At 34.8% G+C, this 20,634-nt stretch overlaps 2 protein-coding genes across 3 annotated transcripts; both read left to right on the top strand.

The window, feature by feature from the left end:
• Nucleotides 1-5,133: 5,133 nt before the first annotated feature.
• LOC108992668 lies at nt 5,134-5,874 on the top strand. The gene is made up of 2 exons (XM_018967274.1): nt 5,134-5,244; nt 5,302-5,874. Exons 1-2 carry the CDS (start codon nt 5,134-5,136, stop codon nt 5,872-5,874), a joined length of 684 nt encoding a protein of 227 aa, XP_018822819.1.
• Nucleotides 5,875-13,251: 7,377 nt separating this feature from the next.
• Nucleotides 13,252-19,016, top strand: LOC108992685 (sodium/pyruvate cotransporter BASS2, chloroplastic). 2 transcript variants are annotated; one of them, XM_035684731.1, is made up of 14 exons: nt 13,252-13,645; nt 13,884-13,992; nt 14,274-14,397; nt 14,538-14,579; nt 14,664-14,777; nt 14,857-14,919; nt 15,189-15,316; nt 15,790-15,871; nt 17,018-17,069; nt 17,234-17,331; nt 17,546-17,704; nt 18,303-18,392; nt 18,522-18,628; nt 18,771-19,016. In XM_035684731.1, exons 1-13 carry the CDS (start codon nt 13,477-13,479, stop codon nt 18,597-18,599), a joined length of 1,308 nt encoding a protein of 435 aa, XP_035540624.1. In that variant the 5' UTR covers nt 13,252-13,476; the 3' UTR covers nt 18,600-18,628; nt 18,771-19,016. The 2 variants fall into 2 exon arrangements, with proteins under 2 accessions (XP_035540624.1, XP_018822849.1); XM_018967304.2 differs by having other exon boundaries at nt 13,253-13,645; nt 18,522-19,016.
• Nucleotides 19,017-20,634: the final 1,618 nt, after the last annotated feature.

Here is a 20,634-nt window from a genome sequence, read left to right as displayed (position 1 = left end):
ATATTATTATTATTTTAAGATTTGAAAAAGTTGAATTTTGATTTGAAAATATTAAATTATTTATTATATTTTATATGATAATTTAAAAAAATTATAATGACAAGTTAAGATGAGATGAAAAATCTTAATCTTGTCTTTGCCTCCCAAACCTCCACGTTATACTTACTAGCCCGTATGACTAGACCTAAAACCAGATCAAGTATTTGTAGAAAGGTCGACCAACGTACTTTCCATGGCCACTCACTCTTCAAAATTCTCTCAATTTTAATTGCAACAGGGAGTACGTGTAAAATATAAATTATTTTTTTAATTAATAATTAGAATTATGAACACATTTTTATATGTTTACTATTAAATATTAAATACATACTATCCATTTTAAATAAATTAAGACAATGCATATTTTTTTTTTCACTGAACCTCCAATGTACACGAGAGATCGATAACTGACAGCACTCTTTTTAGATTAGTTAAAAGTTAAATTCATTTAAAATTAGGTATTAGATCGTAAAATGTGATCATATTAGAATAGCTAAATTCTAAATAATTGAAATTTAGCTACAGTCAATTATAAAATTATTTTTAAATTTGAAAGGAACTATTCATTCATCAAATATATTTTCTATTAATTATTTATCTCTTCCATTTATATCAATTGTTTTTCTCTCTTTTAAATGACAATTGAAAAATATATAATTAGAATATGATTACTGATTAATATATAATATTATGAATAGTAAAATATGATAAAATAAAATAAATTCATAATTAAAAAAATTAAAATATTTTTTAAATTATTAATTATTCATTACTATATAATGAATAAATAGATAATCCAATATAGAGATTTGATGTGAATAAATAAAGTCAAATTTATTTTATATTATTTTATTGTCATATAATAAAAAAAATAGCTATTCCAATGTGAAGATTTATGTGAATAGAATAGTTAAAAGTTAAATTCATCTTATATTTATAAAAAATATATTTTAACTTTAACTAATTCAATGAGAGTGCTATGAGAAGAGGCACTTTGAAACCAAAACTATTTAAAGATCCTAATACGTAATATCATTTCCCATTTCAACTAAAATATTTTTAGTTAAATTATTTTCTTGAAATATCAAAATACTTCCCGATTTAAATCTGTTTTTATTGAAAGAGATTGATTCTTTTTAAGTTTTATTCACGGGAAATGCTAGGGAGCCCAAAACGGGCTCCCGGTTGATTTTCCGATTGTTTTTTTTTTTAGTTTATTTTTTTATTTAGTGATTAAAAAATATTATTTAATAATATTGTGAAATATTTTTTTAAATATTTAAAAGTGTTAAAAAAATAATGTGAAAAAAAAAATTTTAAAGATTTTTTATTTTTTTTTCACATTATTTTTTTAACACTTTTAAATATATTTTTTTAAAAAAATTCACAATATTATTAAACAATATTTCTTAATTACTAAGTAAAAAAAAATCGAGCAAAATAAACCGGAGTCCCTAGCATTTTTCTTTATTCATAGATTTGTTAGTTAATGATGGCGGTTTAACCATTAAACCGCGCATTCACATTAAATAAAAGTGGAATTTTTCATTAAATAAAAGTGTGCAAGTTTCGTGCACTCACATTAAATAAAAGTAGAGTTTACCACTAAAAAAATAAAATTTTTTTATGTGAATATCATATTTTTTTAATTTTTTTTTTTTAAAAAAGTATAGAACTTGTACACTCTAAAATTGTAAATATTATTTCTCAATTTTGTTGTATATAACAATAGATATCCGGAAGAGTGAAGACCCCTTCTTACAAACGTTGAAGATAAGCTTTGATGAAGAACAATGATATTCCTTTTTCCCCTGTAAATGGTCCCATGCACAATCATTCTGCAGGGCAGGCACAAAAAAACTCCATTGGCATCCAACAGACAATGTTGATTATTATTGTCTAATTTATTGGATGTCTTCAAGAAGAAGCTTGTTAAAAATAATGTTGGTTTCTGTTAGTTCATGTTTTTAGTACTCTTTAACATCAAATAAACTTGATCTTGTCTGGTTGTTGGTGGTGTTTCAGTCTCACAAATTTTTAACCCCAAAAAAACAGAAAAAAAAAGGAAGAAGAAGAAACTTTATGGATTATTGGAGTGGCAGTAGAAGATAAGGTTGGCTTTGAAATGGGACAAGAGGCTCGAGCTGGAGTCGTGACTTTCAAGGGAAGAAAAGAATGACTCAAACGAGAGACTAGTGTGCAATGAGTTGTACTAAGGGACTCTTTTTCATCTCCAAAATATTTTGCCCAGTTTTGTTTTGCTTTAAATCTGCCCCATCGAACAAAAATATTTTTACGAGATAAGTTAGACCGATGAATTTTTTCATAGTATCAAAGTCTTCCATTAGACGAATAAAGGCCCACACTATACTTATCCCGTGATAAGGATTAGAAAAAAATACTACCATGTACGTGAGGGAGGGTGTTGAAAAATAATCTCACATTATGTATGGATAAGGTATTGGGCATGTTTATAAGAAATGAGAAATTTTCTCTTTTAAATCTAATTTTATGAAATGAATTAGGCTCATGAATTTCTTCAATAAATGTCAACATAATTTAAAGGTGCTTATAATTATAACTCCATGAGGAGACTGATTAATCATATGAAAGGAGGAGATATTATTCTTGTGGTACTGAACAACTTCGACAATAACAAAGTGATTGCCTTCTGCGAAAAAGGAAAGTGTCGTTAAGAGGGAAAAAAAGCAGTCATATTCTTCTCCTTCTTCTTCTTTTTCTTCTTCTCAGCAATGATATGTACTGAAAACAGAGTTAAAAATAGAGTTAAGGTGGTCCAGAAACCACAGGTACATAGGTCAAAAGACTTGAAGCCATGCATTGACCACATGCAAGCATGGGGTCTCTAACCAAAGCCCATCCCCCGCAACCACAGGAGTTCCTTTTGTCACAGTGCTGAACACTCGTAATTCCAATCTAACATTGTCGCTCAATTAAGAGCCCTATTTTTCGGTTAAATCTGACATAAATTTAGGTGCGAGTAGTCCATACTCCGGTTACTAGTTACATCAACGTTCAACAAATGTACAAACTGAACATTAATTGACTGTTTGTAATACATGAACAAATTCTAGAGGGATTGCAATTTGGATCTACAAAAACGTCCAAATTACAAATCTGTCACTGCTAATCTCACTGATCAGCTACGTGACAAAACAGAAATGGTCCATCAAAATCGCTGATCTCTGCCTCCCACAGTGTCTGAAGCAGGTTTTATATATGCTTTAAATGGAGGTCCAGATTGCCACAAAATTATTGCCAAGGGAAGCAAAGCCACTATCCTCATTAGGTCCACAACAAAGGGATCCCACCCTCTTTGTTCTCTTCATGTGCTAGTCCCCGGAAAAGGCCAAACAACATTGAGCTGTTCTACAGAAATGGCCATTGTTGCTGCAGCATCAGCATGCATGCGTCCTATCTAGCTCTTATTTTTACAGTTGTAAGTACATACATGTCAGTAAATACTGGTTTGCATTCCATACCAAGCATTTCACGACGGAGAATGCAACAGAGAAGCTTTCATTAATTTGGCACCTTTGATCTTCTGCAACAGTGCAGATGAAGGCATGCATATGTCAAAACAACCAAGTCTCCAACTTGATAGACTTTTTTTATACTGAAGTCCATGCACCATTACCCGTATAGTTCTCGACCGAACTTAAGACTTGAGAGTGGGATAAAGATGGTTAAATAAAGTGAACCCCTACATCTTTCCCTCATTCCATAACTATAGAAGACATTCTCCGGAAGTATTCAGCTTGGAAAAACTGGGTCTCGTTTGTTTTCACAACTCATCTCAATTCATATAATTGAATCATTATAATTTTTTTAAATTTTTACATAAAATAAAATAAACAAATCAACTTTTTCAAATCTTAAAATAAAAATAATATTAAAAAAAATTTAATAATATTTTATTTAACTTTTAACTTTAATCTCAACTCATCTCGTCTTATCTGCGAAATCAAAATACTTAAACATCCACTAACAATGATCTACAATTGCATGAAGAATGAAATAATATTCTACCCTCCCTCCACCATCCACTTGGTTTAAATTTTCCAACATGAATATAATGTTTGAAACTGCCCTTGATTCTCGATATGTTGGTATGTAAACTCTCAATATACAGTCCTTGGACCATTAGACTTGGGATGCTCTTTAAGGAAAAATGAAAGGGAAGAAGGAATCTGAGAAAAATCTTCAACAATACGACGAAAACCTTTTCGAAATTCCACCAAAAGTAGACATTTTTTTTTCCAGATTACAGAGGCACAACATTAAAAACTCCTTAAAGCATGCAGCCAGTTCCCTGAGTTGTCAAATTTGTGGGAAATTTTGAGGAGAAGAGGTCCTACGCTTGATAGCTGGAGGACACTATCACCATGAAAAAGGGAAGGCAGCTAGGGAATTACACTCACGTGAAAAATGACAATTGACAGAGAGAATAAACAACACGTACAAAATCCACAATAATTAAGCCACACTTTTCTTAAAACTAAAATCGATCGATTGATTGGGTTTCCCTTTATGAAACCCATTCAGAACTCGACGATCAGGGCCATCTTTCTCGTTTGCCATTGATTTTCTTTCAAAACAACAGTTATGCGTATAAATATCGTATAATTATTTTAAAAAGAATTAAATTTATTATTAAAAAATTAATTTTTTTAATAAATCTTATATCTTATTTATTTTTTTTAAATTATTATGCGACGATGGTACAATTTATATAATTATAAATATTTTTTTTCATTAAAATATGCGAAAAATCACGATGCTTGTCACGATTCACACCAGGAAGCATCAGCTTGTTTACCCACTGATGCTAGGCCGGGAGCAAACATAAATGCTAGCTAACGTGGGTTGTAGATTAACACAGGCCCATTGGGTTCAAGTCACCGTCAGGACTCGGAATAGAGCTATTTTTGCTTCAATGGTAATAATTAAAATACTAAAATCGAATGCTTTTGGTTTTTTTTTTTCACAAAACAACTTTCCATATTTACGTTCTTTCCAGTGCTATGCTAAGGCTTGCAAGTTTTCCTATAACTTTGTGTGTGCAGCGCTGTTATGGCCACCATGGAGGGCCCTCCTGGCCTCTCGGGGATGGCTAGTAGGCAACGCTCCTTCGCGGATATGGTGGCGCATACTCCACAATCTTTGCCGGAAGTGGAGATTCCTGTGCGTCTACCAAAGTCCATTGAATGAGAGGTTTATGTTTCTTTCTTGGTTGAGGAGATTGATCGATCAGCAGCTCCTTTTAAGTTTTCCATAGTTTTGAAATTTTTACGTCAACGTCCATCGCTAGATGCAATAAGATCATTTATATGTTGTCGTTGGGGCCTTGGATCTCAACTTGTTGTTTCATCCATGCAAAGGCCTAGGAGTGTTTTCATTCAGTTAACAAATGAAGAAGACTTTATTAAAGCTTTGTCCAAAGAGATGTGTGACATTGATGGGACTCCTTATACGGCTTTCCACTGGCATCCAGATTTTCATGAAGATAAAGAATCATCCATTGTCCCAGTGTGGGTTGTTCTTCCAGGACTTCCTCCTAACTATTATCATGAGGATTTTTTGAGGAATATTACGGCACTGTTTGGAAGACTCCTACGTAGGGATAATGCAACTCGGTGTGCAACTCATACAAATGGAGCCCGTGTTTGTGTGGAAATGGACGCATCAAAAGAATCGATGCATGGGCTTTGGATTGGAATTCCAAGAAGAGCAACGAGTAGATTCCAAGAAATTGTTTATGAAACACTACCGGCTTATTGTGGAAAATGTAATATGCAGGGAGACAATTCTTAGACTTGTAAGAGGGGAGAGGCTCGTTCCTCAGAAAATAAGGAAGGTGGAAAAAAAAAATTTGGGTCCGTAAAAAATAAGGGGCCGAAGAAGAGAAAATTGAAGAGGAGGTTGTCGTGGAGGGAAATAAAGAAGATGGGATTCAGGGGGAAGGAGATTTAGTGCCGTCTATGCAGGATGTGTTGATGCAAGTGGATGGGTTGAAGCCTCTGGTAGAAACAGCACTGCCAAATCATGAGGAGGGGTTGCAGTCGCACGAGGATGGGTTGAAGCAACACGTAGAAACAGATCATCTATCGTTTCACGAGGATGCATTGATGCCGCATGAGGATGGGTTGCCGCCTGATGAAGAAGTTGTGTTGCAGCTTATTGGCACGTCGATTGAAGGACCATTGCATGAAGCTGCTTTTCCATCTGATGTGCTGAGGTCTCTGCATGAAGATGAATCACCTATTGTGCTGCGAACAGAGAATAACACCATGCCACTTGCTGTGCTACCTGTTGCTCAATATGTGCATGAAGTTAATGGGCTTGTGGAGTCGGTTGAATATATGGGTGAGGGTGGGGTGAGTTTGAGTGGTCCGATGGTGAACGTTAGTATTGTGGGCCCACTTGACAAAGGTGTTGAAGTTGAGGAATTTGAGGTTGAAGGTGTTGCTTGCGAGATGAACCGGATTATCTTGGAAGAATTTCAATTTGAAAATGAAGTAGAAAGAGACAAATTGTGTATTTGTATTGATTTGCAGAAATATTATAGTATTGATTCAAAAGTTCCAAAAAATAAGTCAGGTATGTTTCTGAAATGAAGTTCCACTAGGGCGGTGACCCGTCCATCCAAGCTGAATTTATGATAAATCCTATTATTTTTTAGAATATTAGGGGTGTGAGAACTTCCCAAATGAAACTGAGAAAAATCATCAATAAATTCAAGCCTAATATTTTAGCGTTGGCTGAGCCTTTTCAAAAGGAGGATAGAATTCCGAGTTTCTTGAGCAAATTTTGTTGTGAAATTTTTACTACTAATGAAGAGAATGCTGGTAAAATTTGGCTACTATGGAACTCAGCTATTTCTGTACAAAGGTTGGCAAGCTCTAGCCAATTTTTGACCGTCAAGGTGGATGAGAATGGGCATGCTTTTATCCTTACCATTGTTTATGTTAAGTGTAGCCAGATTGAGAGGAAATCTCTCTGGGAGGATTTGGAGGCTAGCGGCACCGATCACCTTCCTTGGATATTTTGTGGTGATTTCAATACTATTAAAGATGATTCAGAGAGAAGAGGAGGACATCCTCGTCATTTTTCAGCGATGGTGGATTTCAATTTGTGTCTTCAGAACTGTGGTTTGCCGGACATGCATTACAAAGGCCCGAGCATGACTGGGTGTAATGGTCAAGGAGGGTAGGCGAGAAGCTGGGCAAGGTTAGATAGATGTTTTCTTGATTCTAATTTTCTTAATTGTTTTCCTAATGTCTTTTATCAGATTTTGGCTCGTACTACATCGGACCATTCCCTTTTGGTGATTAAAATGGGTGAGGATCCTTTCAGGTATGGACCTAGCCCTTTTCGTTTTCATTTTATGTAGATTGACCATAATGATTTCCATAGTTTTGTGGAAGGGGTTTGGAAGTAGGAGGGGTTTGGTGTGGGTCTTAATAAGTTGTCTTTTAAATTGAAAAGGGTTAAGGTGGCTTTAAGGGAGTGGAACCAATGTGTTTTTGGTAAAACTACCATTATTATTCAAGAGTTGGAGCAACGTATTGAGAGACTGGAAACTAGTCTCAAAAATTGTTTTAATATTGAGGATAATAATGATCTTATGGTGGCTAAGTTGGATTTATCAACCTGGATGGGTCGGGAGGATATGTGTTTATCTCATATGGCTAAAAAGAACTGGTTGAAAGACGGTGATCAAAATTTTAAATTTTTTCATTCTATCTTGAATGCGAAAAATCATAAAAGGGTTAGTGATATGTGTTTGGAGGATGGTACCTCGTTAAATAATACTGCTGATATTCACCAAGCTGCTGTTGAGTATTTCCAGGATTTTTTGGGTCATCAGAGTAACCGTGATTTGCCTAATTTAAGTCATTTGGTTTCTCCAGTGATTTCTGATGAGGAGAATTTACTAATTTGCAAAGACCCTTCTCTTGAGGAGATTAAGGACACTCTTTTCAGTATCCCAATTGATAGTAGCCCTGGCTCGGATGGTTTTGGTTCTGATTTCTTTAGAGTTTGTTGGGATTTTGTGAAGGAGGACTTTTTGGAAGCCGCTTCTGAGTTCTTTTATACAAATTACCTTCCCAGGTTCTTCACGACCTCTTATATCATTTTGATTCCTAAGATTAATAAGCCTGTTGGTTTTGATAAATTCAGACCTATTAGTCTATGTTCTGTTTTTTATAAGATTTATGCTAAGATCATTGTGTCCCATCTGACTAGTTTGCTTTCTAAGATGATATTTTAGGAACAAGGGGTTTTTATTCCAGGTCGTAACATTTTTTAGAATATCAGCTTAACTCAAGAGATGATCCATTTTATTCACAAAAAATCTATTGGGGGTAATGTGATGATTAAGCTTGATATGTCTAAGGATTATGATAGAGTAGATTGGATATTCCTTTTACATGTTTTGGCTACCTTTGGTTGTTTTGATCAAGTATGTGCTCTTATTAAGTCATGTATCTTTACGCCTTGGTACTCTATTATGATGAACGGCACTTCTTTGGAATTTTTTAAAGGTGAACGTGGTTTGAGGCAAGGAGATCCTTTATCGCCTTATTTGTTTATTGTTATGCAAAAGGTTCTATCTCGTCTTCTTAAGCATTCTTTTGGTAATGGTAATATTGGTCAGTTTACTCAGGCCAGAGGTACCCCGCTTGTGTCTCATCTAATGTATGCTGATGACATAGTTATTTTTGCGAATGGTGGAAAGAGGTCAATGAAAGGATTGATCCAGGTTTTGAAGTCTTATGAAGATTGGTCGGGTCAAGTCCTTAGCAACGAGAAAAGTGCTATATTCTTCTCTAAGCACATTCCTATCCCTAGAAAGAGATCTATTCTTCGTATTACCAGTTTTTCTGAGGGCTTTTTTCCTTTCAAGTATTTGGGTGTGCCTATTGTGGTTGGTAAATTGAAAGCTTCTGACTTTGGTGATTTGTTAGGTAAAGTTAAAAAGAAAATTGCTAGTTGGAAGATGAAATTGCTTTCTGTAGGTGGGAGAGAACTATTCTTTTGCGTCATGTTCTATCGAGTACGGCCACTCATCTCCTTGTTGTTTTACATGTTCCAAATATTGTGATCATGGAGTTGAGTCGGCTTCTGAGTTCTTTCTTTTGGGGTGATTCTGACGGGATGGGTAAAAGAAAGTGGGTGGCTTGGAATAAGATCTGTCGACCTACTGAAGAAGGTGGTTTGGGTATTAGGGATTTTGGAGATATTCAGCGGGCTTTACACATGAAACTTGCATGGTGTTTGTTTTCGGGTCAGTCATTGTGGGCGTATTTTTTCAAAGGCAAGTATGTTACACATGAAACTTGCATGGCGTTTATTTTAAGGGTTCTTGTTTTTGGAGGTCTATTGTTAAGAGTATTCACGATATTCTTACTAACTCTAAGTGGCGTGTGGGAGAGGGTAATCTCTCTTTTTGGTATGATAATTGGGAGGAGGGTGGTCCGCTCAATACCCAATTTACAGTGATTGAGCAACCTTTGATAAAGGTTAAAGAGTTGTACATTGATAATGGTTGGGATGTTCCTCTCCTGGAAAGGCTTGTGGGTCAACAAAAAGCTACGGAATTGCTTCAGTTCTTGGCGAGGCCTAAAGAGGGACAATATGTGTTAATATGGAGGAAGGAAAATGATGGTATTTTTAGTACTAAAAGTGCCTGGGATTGTATTAGGGTTCGGGCGACCCCTTTATCCTGGACCCATTGGATTTGGCACAATAACCTTCATAAGAAAATCTCCATTATAATGTAGAAAGCTTCTAATAATTGCTTGAATGTGGATGAAAAGATTAAAATGGCGGGGATCCTGCTGGTGTCTAAATGTAATTGTTTTTCTTTTGGTCAGATTAAGGACCTTAATCATGTTCTTTATACTAGTGATTTTGTTAGACATATATGGCGCATGGCTTCTGTTCAGTTAAGTGTATATATGGGTGAGTTCCGAACTTGGAAGGAGCACATTAATTTTTGGTTTCATTGTGCTGGTAAATCGTCTCAAGTTCGGACTATTTTTGGCCTCCTTCCCTCCATTATCTCTTGGAAGTTGTGGAAAAGGCATTGCAAAGCCAGGTATGAAGGTAAGCTTGATACGGTTGAGTTTGTTTGGCATGTTATTAATTATTAGATCAATATAATTATGCAATTAAATATGAAAGCTTTGAGGCTTCCTAGCCAGGATGTTACCATTCTTTAGAGACTAGATATTTTGATTTCAATTCCTAAAGCAAAAAAGGTTTCTGTGGTGAATTGGATCCCGCCCTTACAGAACTGGGTTAAACTTAATATTGATGGGAGCAGTTTGGGAAATCCTAGTCCGGCTGGGGCGGGGGGTGTCATTCGTGATGTTAGAGGTAAGATACATGCTGCTTTTTCTACCTCCTTAGGGTAGGGTTCCAATAATTTCGCTGAATTAAGGAGTTTGCTGGAAGGTGTCAGGAGGTGTTGTCAGCTGGGTTTTCGTCGGGTTCAGATTGAGACAGATTCTCAAATTCTTGTTAATTGGATTAAAAATGGAGAGTGTAATATATGGTATCTTGAGGATTATTGGGATGAAATTCAAGTTTGTTTTGATTGTTTGGAGTATAGTTTGAATAATGTTTTTCAGGAAGGTAATGCGGTGACAGATTTTTTTGCGAAATAGGGAGCTGGGGGTCTGAATATAGATTGGACTGAAGATAGAGTTTCTCTGCCCAGTAATTTACGAGGTCTTCTTCGGATGGATAGACTTGGTCTTCCTTATTTGAGGATATCTTAGTGAGGTATGTTTTATTTGCTTTTGTTTTCATTGTTATTTTACTAGTTATCTGCTTACGCTAGTGTTTTCTTGCAAGTTGTTTATATATATATATATATATATATATTTATATAGGCTTATTTTTTTCTGGTCTTTATGTTGTTTTTGGCACCTTGTAATTTTGGTTTCATGTATATGATTTTTTAGGCCTGAGTTTTGGTCTTTCTTGCATATCTGTAAACCCCCAGGTTTCTAGTTATAACTACGGTTTTCCTCCGCCATAAGTGAGAGCTATCAACAAAATTGGTGTACCGTCCTCTTTCCGAAAAAAGAATGCTTTATGTTTTTATTTTTCAAAAAACTCTACTTTTGTTTTTTTTAATAGAAAAACTCTAATTTCTAAATTTCTCAATTTATACATAATAAAAGCGCAATACGGGTACTTTATATAGCGAGGGAGGGGTATAACTCACTTACAAGGATCCTTTCCCCAGCCACGTATCTATCCAGGTAAAACATTTGTATTAGTAGGGGGGTAGCCTCACCCCTTAGACTGTTAGATGGGTGGCAGCCCAGCTCGGCCCTGGGGTGAGTTGGCTCCCAGGCCCGTCTTCCATGGTCGAGTGCCACCATCCCAATGTCAAAGGACAGATTGGTGCCACCACTGTCTAACACCACTTTTTTTTATAAATTCCAACAAATTTACAGATCTAACAAATCTTACAAATTTATAGATCTTATCAAAACAAAGTTACAAATCAGAAAGATCTCACAAATTCAATAAAAAAAATAGAACAAACTTACAAAATTACAGATCAAACCAAATAAATAAACAAAACTAAGTAGCCATAAGCGAATCGCACAAATATGTGCACAGACCATCTATGCACAGACCCATGGGCCACAACTACAATCATGGATCATATAGATCTATGCACAGGTCTTTAAAGATCTGTGAGCAGATCTATATGGCCCATGGTCGTGACCGTGGGTTATTAAACTTACAGGCTTGTCACAACGTCAACATGATCCAGCCTCCAGCATGGACCTCTAACAAAATACGATTGACGACAATAGAGAGCTATACAAAACTCGTAGCTGCCAACCATGACCCACGATAACGGAGAGATGTTCTTTGGCGGCTTAGAGGAGGAGGAGGAAGAGGAGAAGGGAAGAGAGAGAGGAGAGATAAGAGAGGATGGTGGCCGCTAGCACTGAGGCATGAAAGGAAGGAAAAGAACTGAGGGAAGAAGAGAATAGGGGAAAGGGAGGAGTCAGAACAACGGTTGGGAAATGGGAAGAAGAGAAATGAGAGGGAGAGAAAGAGTGTTATTTACTATTTATAGTTAAGTTTTTTTTTTTTTTAATATATAGGATATAAATAATGCTACTATGCCCTTTCATTTTGCTCTATCATTTTGACTGTTTATGCATTTAATTTTTTTTACTTATTGATTAAGAAAATGATTATTAGTGTATTGATTTTTTTTTATATTTTTTAAAAAAATTTAAAAATGTTAAAAATATACGAATAAGAAATAAGAAAAAATTAAAAAAGTGAATTTTGCTTAGAGGGCACGCCTAGCAATCAATGTTGGGCGGCACCCTAACAACACTCATTGGATATTATGATTTATATTATATTTAACCCTGTAATAAAACGATGCCGTTTTGGGCGGCATCATTTCATTATTAACCTAATTATATATATATATATATATATATAATGGGCCGGGCTAGCTTGGGCCCAGCCTAGGCCCCATCCCTCGACTCTTTACAGCGTGAGAGTAGATGCCCCTGCATGCCTGTGGCTGGGGCGGGCTAGATGCGAGGCCTATGTATTAGACCTCATAAATATTTATTGCATAATATTTTTGAAAAAAAGTAATGCTAAATACACAATGTACAAGCTCGTGCACTTATTTTAGAAAAAAATAGAATTAACTATTAAAAAATATATTTTTATGTAAATTTTATATTTAAGAAAATTGAGAATATCTGGGACTTGCATATATTTTAATATTGTACAAATCATTTCTCATTTGAAGATAAAATATATGACCTTTTAACAAAACTTTTAAATGGTATTTGTTTTTAGAGTGATGCTAGATATGATTTTAAGATATGCAAATCCTACGTACTCTATTTGAAAAAAATAAAGTTTATTAAAATAAATAATTTTTCATGTAATTTTCAAATTTAATCATATTTTTCAAATAAATACTCGAGACTTATACACCTTATCTTATGACTCCAAATTTCATTTCCTTTCGTAATGACATATCGTAAGTGTTGGATTCTTATTTATCTTCTTATTACATTAAATTTTAGTAAACTTTAAAAATCGACAACTGTCATCGACTCATGTCCTTTACCGTGACAAACTATTTGAGTTTTGCTACCATACATATCATTTTCTGCTAGAATTCGAAGCTACATTTCATGAGATATGGGAGCTTCATTTATAGGCCCCGAACACTGGAAAGTCAACAAAAACGACAACCATGGCCATGATGAAATCTGCAATCAAGCAATTTGGTTTCATTTGCAGAACATCTGGATAACGCGAACCTTGGTGTGTGTTTGTGGAGCATCGGTTTCCACGACTGCCACATATATCCGCTTGCCATTCTTGGACTAAACCCCCATGTCCATTGTGAAAAGTGCAACACTGGAAACCTTCACTCGTCCCTTGTCACATCAAAGCCCTGTACCCATGTCTAGATTGGTTCTCAAGGACTGTAAGTTTCGGACACACGACGTTTTGTACAAACCAAGCTCTTCTCTTCCTTCTAGGAAGCTTCAATTGTATCTGGGTATGTTTCATTTTTTCTTGTTTAGGATCGGTTGCTTATGGGGTACCGTTTATTTGATTGGATGGCACGTGTTTCTAATGTGTTGAATTTTTTTGTTTCGAAATTTGGTATTTTTGGAGTACGCAAATTCCTTGATCTTTTCCTTTATTGTTTATTGTGACATTTAGTTGCTATGAGCAACGAATTTCGAATTCTTCTTCGGGGTCTCTTTCTTTCCTCTACTGATTTGAGATTTTAGATGTAAGAGGGGAGTTTCCTGAAGCTAAGAATGGAAGAAGTTTGTCAATCCTTAACAAGCCATGGAGTCCAGTAGTTACAATCCCTTCTTCAGTCATTCAAACTTCAAGGTATCTATTAAGATCAATTGAGTAATTTAAATTTATGACCAATATGAAAATGCCAGAGAAGAAGAACCAATAATTAGGCGATTTGGGAATCAAATTCTTATAATCGTATTCATCCAAAACAAATTAAGCATACGTTCGTATATTGATATATGTTAGTCTTCCTGGAGGATATGATCATAGGAGGACATCTTTCGTTCTCTACAAGCTTGCTGGTGCATATACCCATCTGGACACTTGCAGTATGATAGTGTTAAGAATAATTTGTTGACTCCTTTATTTAGGAACTCTCAAGTTTGGTGCAAGGCTGCAACAAATTTATCTGGAGATGTCCCCAGTAAAACACCCGATGGAATGAGTCAGTATGAGAGAATAATTGAAACTTTGACGACTCTTTTTCCGGTTTGGGTATGTGTTATATTCTGTAAGGACAACCTGGCCAATCTCTGTTTCAATGTTTTTAAGTGGCATACTTCTCTTATTGTAATTGCATTTAAGATTTCTTTCTTGTGGAGTACATTCAAAATCTAAACCTATTTACATGACAGGTCATATTGGGCACCATTGTTGGCATCTACAAGCCGGCTGCTGTAATATCATGCCCTTTTTCTTTTGCTTTGTTGGATGTCAAGTTAGCTGTTGGTTAACCAGTTGAATTTTGGATCTTCTTACAGGTAACATGGTTGGAGACAGACCTTTTCACTCTTGGCCTAGGTTTCCTCATGCTTTCAATGGGATTGACACTAAGATTTGAGGATTTCAGACGCTGTTTGCGGAATCCATGGACTGTAAGAATTAAATAATTACTTTGTTAATTTGATTTTTTTTTTCTTACCTGGTTTAAATAATCAAGTTTTATTGATGCAGGTTGGTGTAGGATTTCTTGCTCAATACTTGATTAAACCCATGTTGGGCTTCATCATTGCATTGGTACTTCTTCAAAATTATCAGCATTTGACATCTATGTGCTTGTTAAGTTCTATTTGTTTTTAACCTCTCTCATCAGCAGAATCAATATTGAGTTCCTTTTTTCTTAAATAAGAACCTAATAGAGAAGAGAGGGGTGATCACCTAATTTATCTTTCAGAGTGGAACTGATTTTGAATTTTGTAATCTGGAAAAGAAAACATATTGTATAATGTGTTACAATAACCTTGGGAGAAATATCACTGTTAACATTTAAACTCTATGATTTCCAGACTCTGAAACTGTCTGCACCTCTTGCAACTGGTCTTATTTTGGTCTCATGCTGCCCCGGAGGTCAGGCATCAAATGTTGCAACTTACATATCAAAAGGAAATGTGGCACTTTCTGTTCTCATGACAACGTAAGCTGAACTTCTTCAAATGATTTTCTCACCCTGAGAGGGTTGAGAAGTTTTTGCTGCCCTTGAATTCTTTTTTTGGTTATGGATGTGCACATTCAGAACACTGGCCAAAATATCGAACTGATAAAATATGCACTGTAAAGTTTCCAATATAGTTCTGTAGTGCTCAATAATGTGGTTGTTATATGAGCAGTATTATGTTAAATAATTAACTGTTAGGATATAAATTAAACTATAAATTAAATAATTAAACTCATCTCTTCCCATCAACTTAAGCTTTTGGGACGATTGGTAATGTAACACTAACAGCAGTTACTTGGATGAATGGGTTTAAGTTCTTGTGTCATCTAGGAAAAGTAATTATGACTTCTACCATAATTCTTACATAAAGGAGCATGTTTTTTCAATTCATTTTGTGTCATATTAGTTGAGTATGAGTACTTTAACTTCATAATCATTCTGGACTTCTGTAGGTGTTCAACTATTGGAGCTATTGTTATGACACCACTCCTCACTAAGCTTCTTGCTGGTCAGCTTGTTCCAGTTGATGCTGTGGTAAGTTTTTATGTAACTGGTAAATAACTCAATATCTAATCCTTGGATTTGCTGATATAAAAGTGAGGTTCTTGAAAATAAATAAAAAACTGAGGATCTTGAAGAAATAAATATGCTTTATTTCGTCGGTTACGTGGGCACTTGTTCAGATTGCAAACTGCTGCTATCACTGTATGGGGGGCTTTGAGAAACCACCTTGTGTTCTACAATTCCAATATCCTCAGTATAACAAACCCTTTGGGAGTCCATATATATTCCAGGCTGATTAAAGGGTTATTCCTCACATTTGGTAAATGATCTTGAAATTATAAGAGAAAGCTACAATTTGCCCACATGTGGTGCGAGGTAAATTACAATGTTTCCCTTTGTCCACCTGAGGTCCATTCATTCAACTGTTGAACTTCTTTGCCAACCATGCTAGTGGAAATCATGTGCTTTGAGAAAATATGGCACTTTACAGATTTATGGCTTAGGAAAGTAATCCCCCCAAAATCATTTTTATTATTTGATTGGCACCAGGTGTCCGAGAAAACAGTCCTGACTAATCCCGTGGGTGCATAGACCCTAGGCAAGGAGTTTCCTGCAAGTGCACCTTGGGTAATTCAAGGGGAAATTCTCCCAATCTGATAGCCCGTAGAAATTGTTTGCACCCATGGGTTCGAACCTTAAACCTGGAGGGAGCATACCACCAAGACCAAAGCTCTTACCACTCAAGCCAACCCCTAGGGGTTTTCCCCAAAATCATGTGTTTATAATTGCTGGTTCATAGTAGTTTGCAACAACAAACTATAACAGACAAAAATGGCATAAACCTTAGCGGGTAAACTGCCACTTTGAATCCAAAGGTCGACAGAATGAATATATATACATATTTATATATATTGGAACTCTTAAAAAATGTATGTTGGATAAGAATACAGACTGAATTGATCCCATAATACAAAAGGGTAAAGTGTAATATTTTGTATAAAAAATATAGCATCTGTCATCCTGTTTAGTTTAAGCTGAATTTTAGAAAGATATTTGTGTAGAAGCAATTTATATATGTCAGGCCATGTTTAATACTTGTGAGAAGGTCTAAGTTTTCTCCATATAACTCACATAGAGAAATTTACTGTGATTTTGGTGTTCCTGCCATCTTCGCAGGGTCTGGCAATCAGCACTTTTCAGGTTGTTTTAGTGCCAACAATTGTTGGAGGTAACTGAAAGGTGTTTACACTTTATGTCCATTGTACTTATTGAAGATTTCTGTCCATTGGATTTAGTTGCATAGAAAATTAATTTCTCTGCTGCAATTCAAAGTTTATCTCAAGGGTCAATGCATCTGGACATATATGATTTAGTTTTTGCTTTCTGTGGCAGTGTTGGCAAATGAATTCTTCCCCAAATTCACTTCCAAAATAGTGACAGTGACACCTTTGATTGGAGTTATTCTCACCACACTTCTCTGTGCAAGCCCAGTAAGTTCATGTGCGAGAGTAGTACTAGGATGGGTGACCTCCTAGGAAGTCCTCATGTTGCAACCCTCCTTTTTTATTTTATTTTATTTTAAAAGCCCAGTAACTTCTGAAAAAATAAATCTGTATTTAAATGATCATTTTTACAGCTTTAGTATTTCATTCCAGTAGTTGTTTCATGGAGGGAACTTACTTTGATTTTTTTATGATTTTTAAGATTGGACAAGTTTCAGATGTATTGAAAACTCGAGGAGCGCAACTAATACTTCCAGTGGCTTTCCTACATTGTGCTGCATTTGCACTTGGTTATTGGCTTTCAAGAGTATCATTTGGCGAATCCACTTCTCGGACTATTTCTATAGAATGCGGGATGCAGGTATTCGTGTTTTTCATGATTATTTCTTTACCAACAATACTTAAGACCTTTAAAATATTTACAATGATAATCTTTATGAATCCACCCTTAACCATGCATACTCTTCCACCATCCGCCCCACTCCCCAAAAAAATCCTTTCAGTGTCTAGATAAGATAATTTACACAATTTTGGATATAAAAAAGGAACTAATTAGAAGGAATCGTTTGATTGATGATATTTGGCATGTTTTGGCGGGCTGGAATCTGGGCCCTGCTACCAAAATGATTTTGAACTATAGATATGCATATGCTGAATCTGAAGGTTAAATAGATCGGTTATACATTACATATAAATACTAAATTGTTTCTTCTTGAATAACCTCAGACAATAAAGAGCAAGACAATAATTATTGAAGGGCCTAGACTTAGAGCCCCCTTTTTTGGCAATAATCAAGAGCCCCATTTTTAATGGTGAAATTGATAGATTAAATTGAGTAGAAAAATATTTCCACATCGCCATGACAATCATATCACCAGTTTACAACTCTTGTGGTGTATAACTGACCATCTAATTTATGTGCTTGATAATTTTATTTATTCCTTCATGTTTATCTGCAGAGCTCTGCACTTGGGTTTTTGCTCGCCCAGAAGCATTTTACAAATCCCCTTGTTGCTGTCCCTTCTGCTGTCAGCGTTGTTTGCATGGCTGTAGGAGTCTTTCTTGCACTTGCTCAAACTTACTGTTTTCATTTTCTCCGAGCACGTGTATTCGTTTTCTTTTTCTTCTTGGGAATTTACCTTTCCCAATCTTATTGATGCACACTATCTCCCTTGCAGCTTGGTGGGAGTGCTCTTGCCGTCTTTTGGAGGAACAAGCCGATACCTGTTGACGACAAGGATGACTTCCAGGAATAATGAAAATCCTGTCTCGGGCTTTGTTCTTGAAAAAATTTATTTGCAAGCCTGTTTTTTTTATACATCTAACACAACACTGAAGTGGATCCCACAATGATAAAAAGTATTGGTATTTTAACTTTTTTATAACTATAGTGGATTCCACAAGTGGTGTGCTGATACATAGGCTTGCAAATAACACAACCTCTTGTTCTTTATGGGTATTGTTTCTCGCTAAATTAAGCCAGTTCGAAGGATTTTTTTGTGGTCCTCTTCTCAGGTTCTTATTTAGAATCATTGGAATTCTGTGAAGACATCAATGGAAAATTAAGGGGATGCGAGTGTTTGGGTTTCAGGTATTTGTTTCTGCAGAGCATTAAAACTGGAATTTAGGAACTGAACTTTTTTGTTTCATATTGAAAATAACAGATTTTTTAATTCTTTGTGAGACCCATTACTCTTCAAAACTTCCTGTCTTGTTTGTAATTTCATTTGCCAGCTTTACAATTGGTTTCATCTTCATTTTCGTTTGAAAGATGCAAATCGGAAGAGGTTGAATGCTCTTCCCCTCTTGTATGATAGCAATTTTGAATGGAATACTTTTGCAGCAATCATGTTTCCTCAGCAATTTTCAGGTTTTCAGCAATTTTGTGCCTACCTTTGTCCAACAGTGTAGACGGTGTTTGAGTTACAAAATTGTAGGGAATCATGGTCCCAATCTGATGTGTTACTTACCCAAAAAAGTTATGATGTATGTCAGAATTGGATCCTCATGTTCTTGGGATTCTGGGAATAACATGACTGACTTGGGCAATCCAATGATTCCAATCCCATGTTTACAACTTTACCATCACAATTTATGATTTGCATAGTCTTTTTCCATATGAGATAGAATGATTTGATTCCAGGTACGTGATAGGCTGATTTGTGGTCACAACATTTATATAAAAATGGCTCCTTCGTACACATTTTGCATATGAAAGATTTGGCTCGATACGAAAGATTTAACCCCTCAAGAAGAAAATATTAAAGCATAAACTTTAATATCCAATCTTTTTCCTATTTTAAGGCCTTAAATAATTAAATATATTATTTTTTTATCTTTTGATAAGGATAACCTCATCATTTCATATCTTAAAAATGATATATTTAATTAGATGAGACAAAATGAGATGAGTTGAAAAGTTTTGTGAAAACAAACAAATCTGGTGGGGTTTGGATAGTGAGATGAGATGTGATCATTTTAGATGAAAGTTGAAAGTTGAATAAAATATTGTTAGAATATTATTTTTTAATATTATCATTATTTTGATATTTGAAAAAGTTGAATTATTTATTATATTTTGTGTAGAAATTTGTGAAAATTGAAATGATGAAATGAAATGAAGATGAAATATTTTTTTATATCCAAACCTAGCATTTTACACCATTTACATTATTGATGTGTCATGTTTGATTTGTAAAATTCAAGTCTCTGAATTTTTCTTATAAATTAGATCTTGCAGCAGTGTATAGCTATACCAACTTGTGAATACAATTTTTCTTTATTTGAAAATGCAATGAGCAAAATGCCAAAAACCTTACCATAAAATACCATCCTATATTTATAAGTTTTGACTCTGCCACACATCGCAAAAAACCCCCAATAAATGCTATTGATGGGAGTTTAAAATTCTTAGAAGTACTCATACGTCGACATTGGATTGCTATGTGATGCTCAATATTCCCTTTAAAAATAGAAAATTATCTTATTAACCTTTTTGGTATAAAAGAAATACTTATAATTTCTTTTTTAAAAAATTAATAAATGTTTTTGTCTTTTTTTTTTTTCCTTCTAAAAGTTATTTTCTAAATCACAATAAAGTCTGAAACATTAAGGTGGTCTGATTTCACGAATCATCTCATTTCATCTAATTATTACAATTTTTAAAACTTTTAAATAAAATAAAAAAATAATTTAATTTTTTCAAATTCTAAAATAATAATAATATTAAAAAAATATATTATAATATTATTTTATTTAACTTTCATTTCATCTCTTCTATATAATAACCAA

Source organism: Juglans regia, chromosome 1 (genome assembly GCF_001411555.2).
Source record: "Juglans regia cultivar Chandler chromosome 1, Walnut 2.0, whole genome shotgun sequence".
NCBI lineage: Eukaryota > Viridiplantae > Streptophyta > Magnoliopsida > Fagales > Juglandaceae > Juglans > Juglans regia.
This window is presented reverse-complemented; position numbering and strand designations above follow the sequence as displayed.

Excerpts from the sequence above, each read along its gene's own strand:
- LOC108992668 (XM_018967274.1), top strand. The coding sequence starts at position 5,134 with ATGGCCACCATGGAGGGCCCTCCTGGCCTCTCGGGGATGGCTAGTAGG. Across the intron at positions 5,245-5,301 it reads TGCCGGAAGTGGAGATTCCT|ATTGATCGATCAGCAGCTCC; the intron begins GTGCGTCTACCA and ends TTGGTTGAGGAG.
- LOC108992685 (XM_035684731.1), top strand. The coding sequence starts at position 13,477 with ATGTCCATTGTGAAAAGTGCAACACTGGAAACCTTCACTCGTCCCTTG. Across the intron at positions 13,993-14,273 it reads TCAGTCATTCAAACTTCAAG|GAACTCTCAAGTTTGGTGCA; the intron begins GTATCTATTAAG and ends TCCTTTATTTAG. Across the intron at positions 14,778-14,856 it reads GTTTGCGGAATCCATGGACT|GTTGGTGTAGGATTTCTTGC; the intron begins GTAAGAATTAAA and ends TTATTGATGCAG.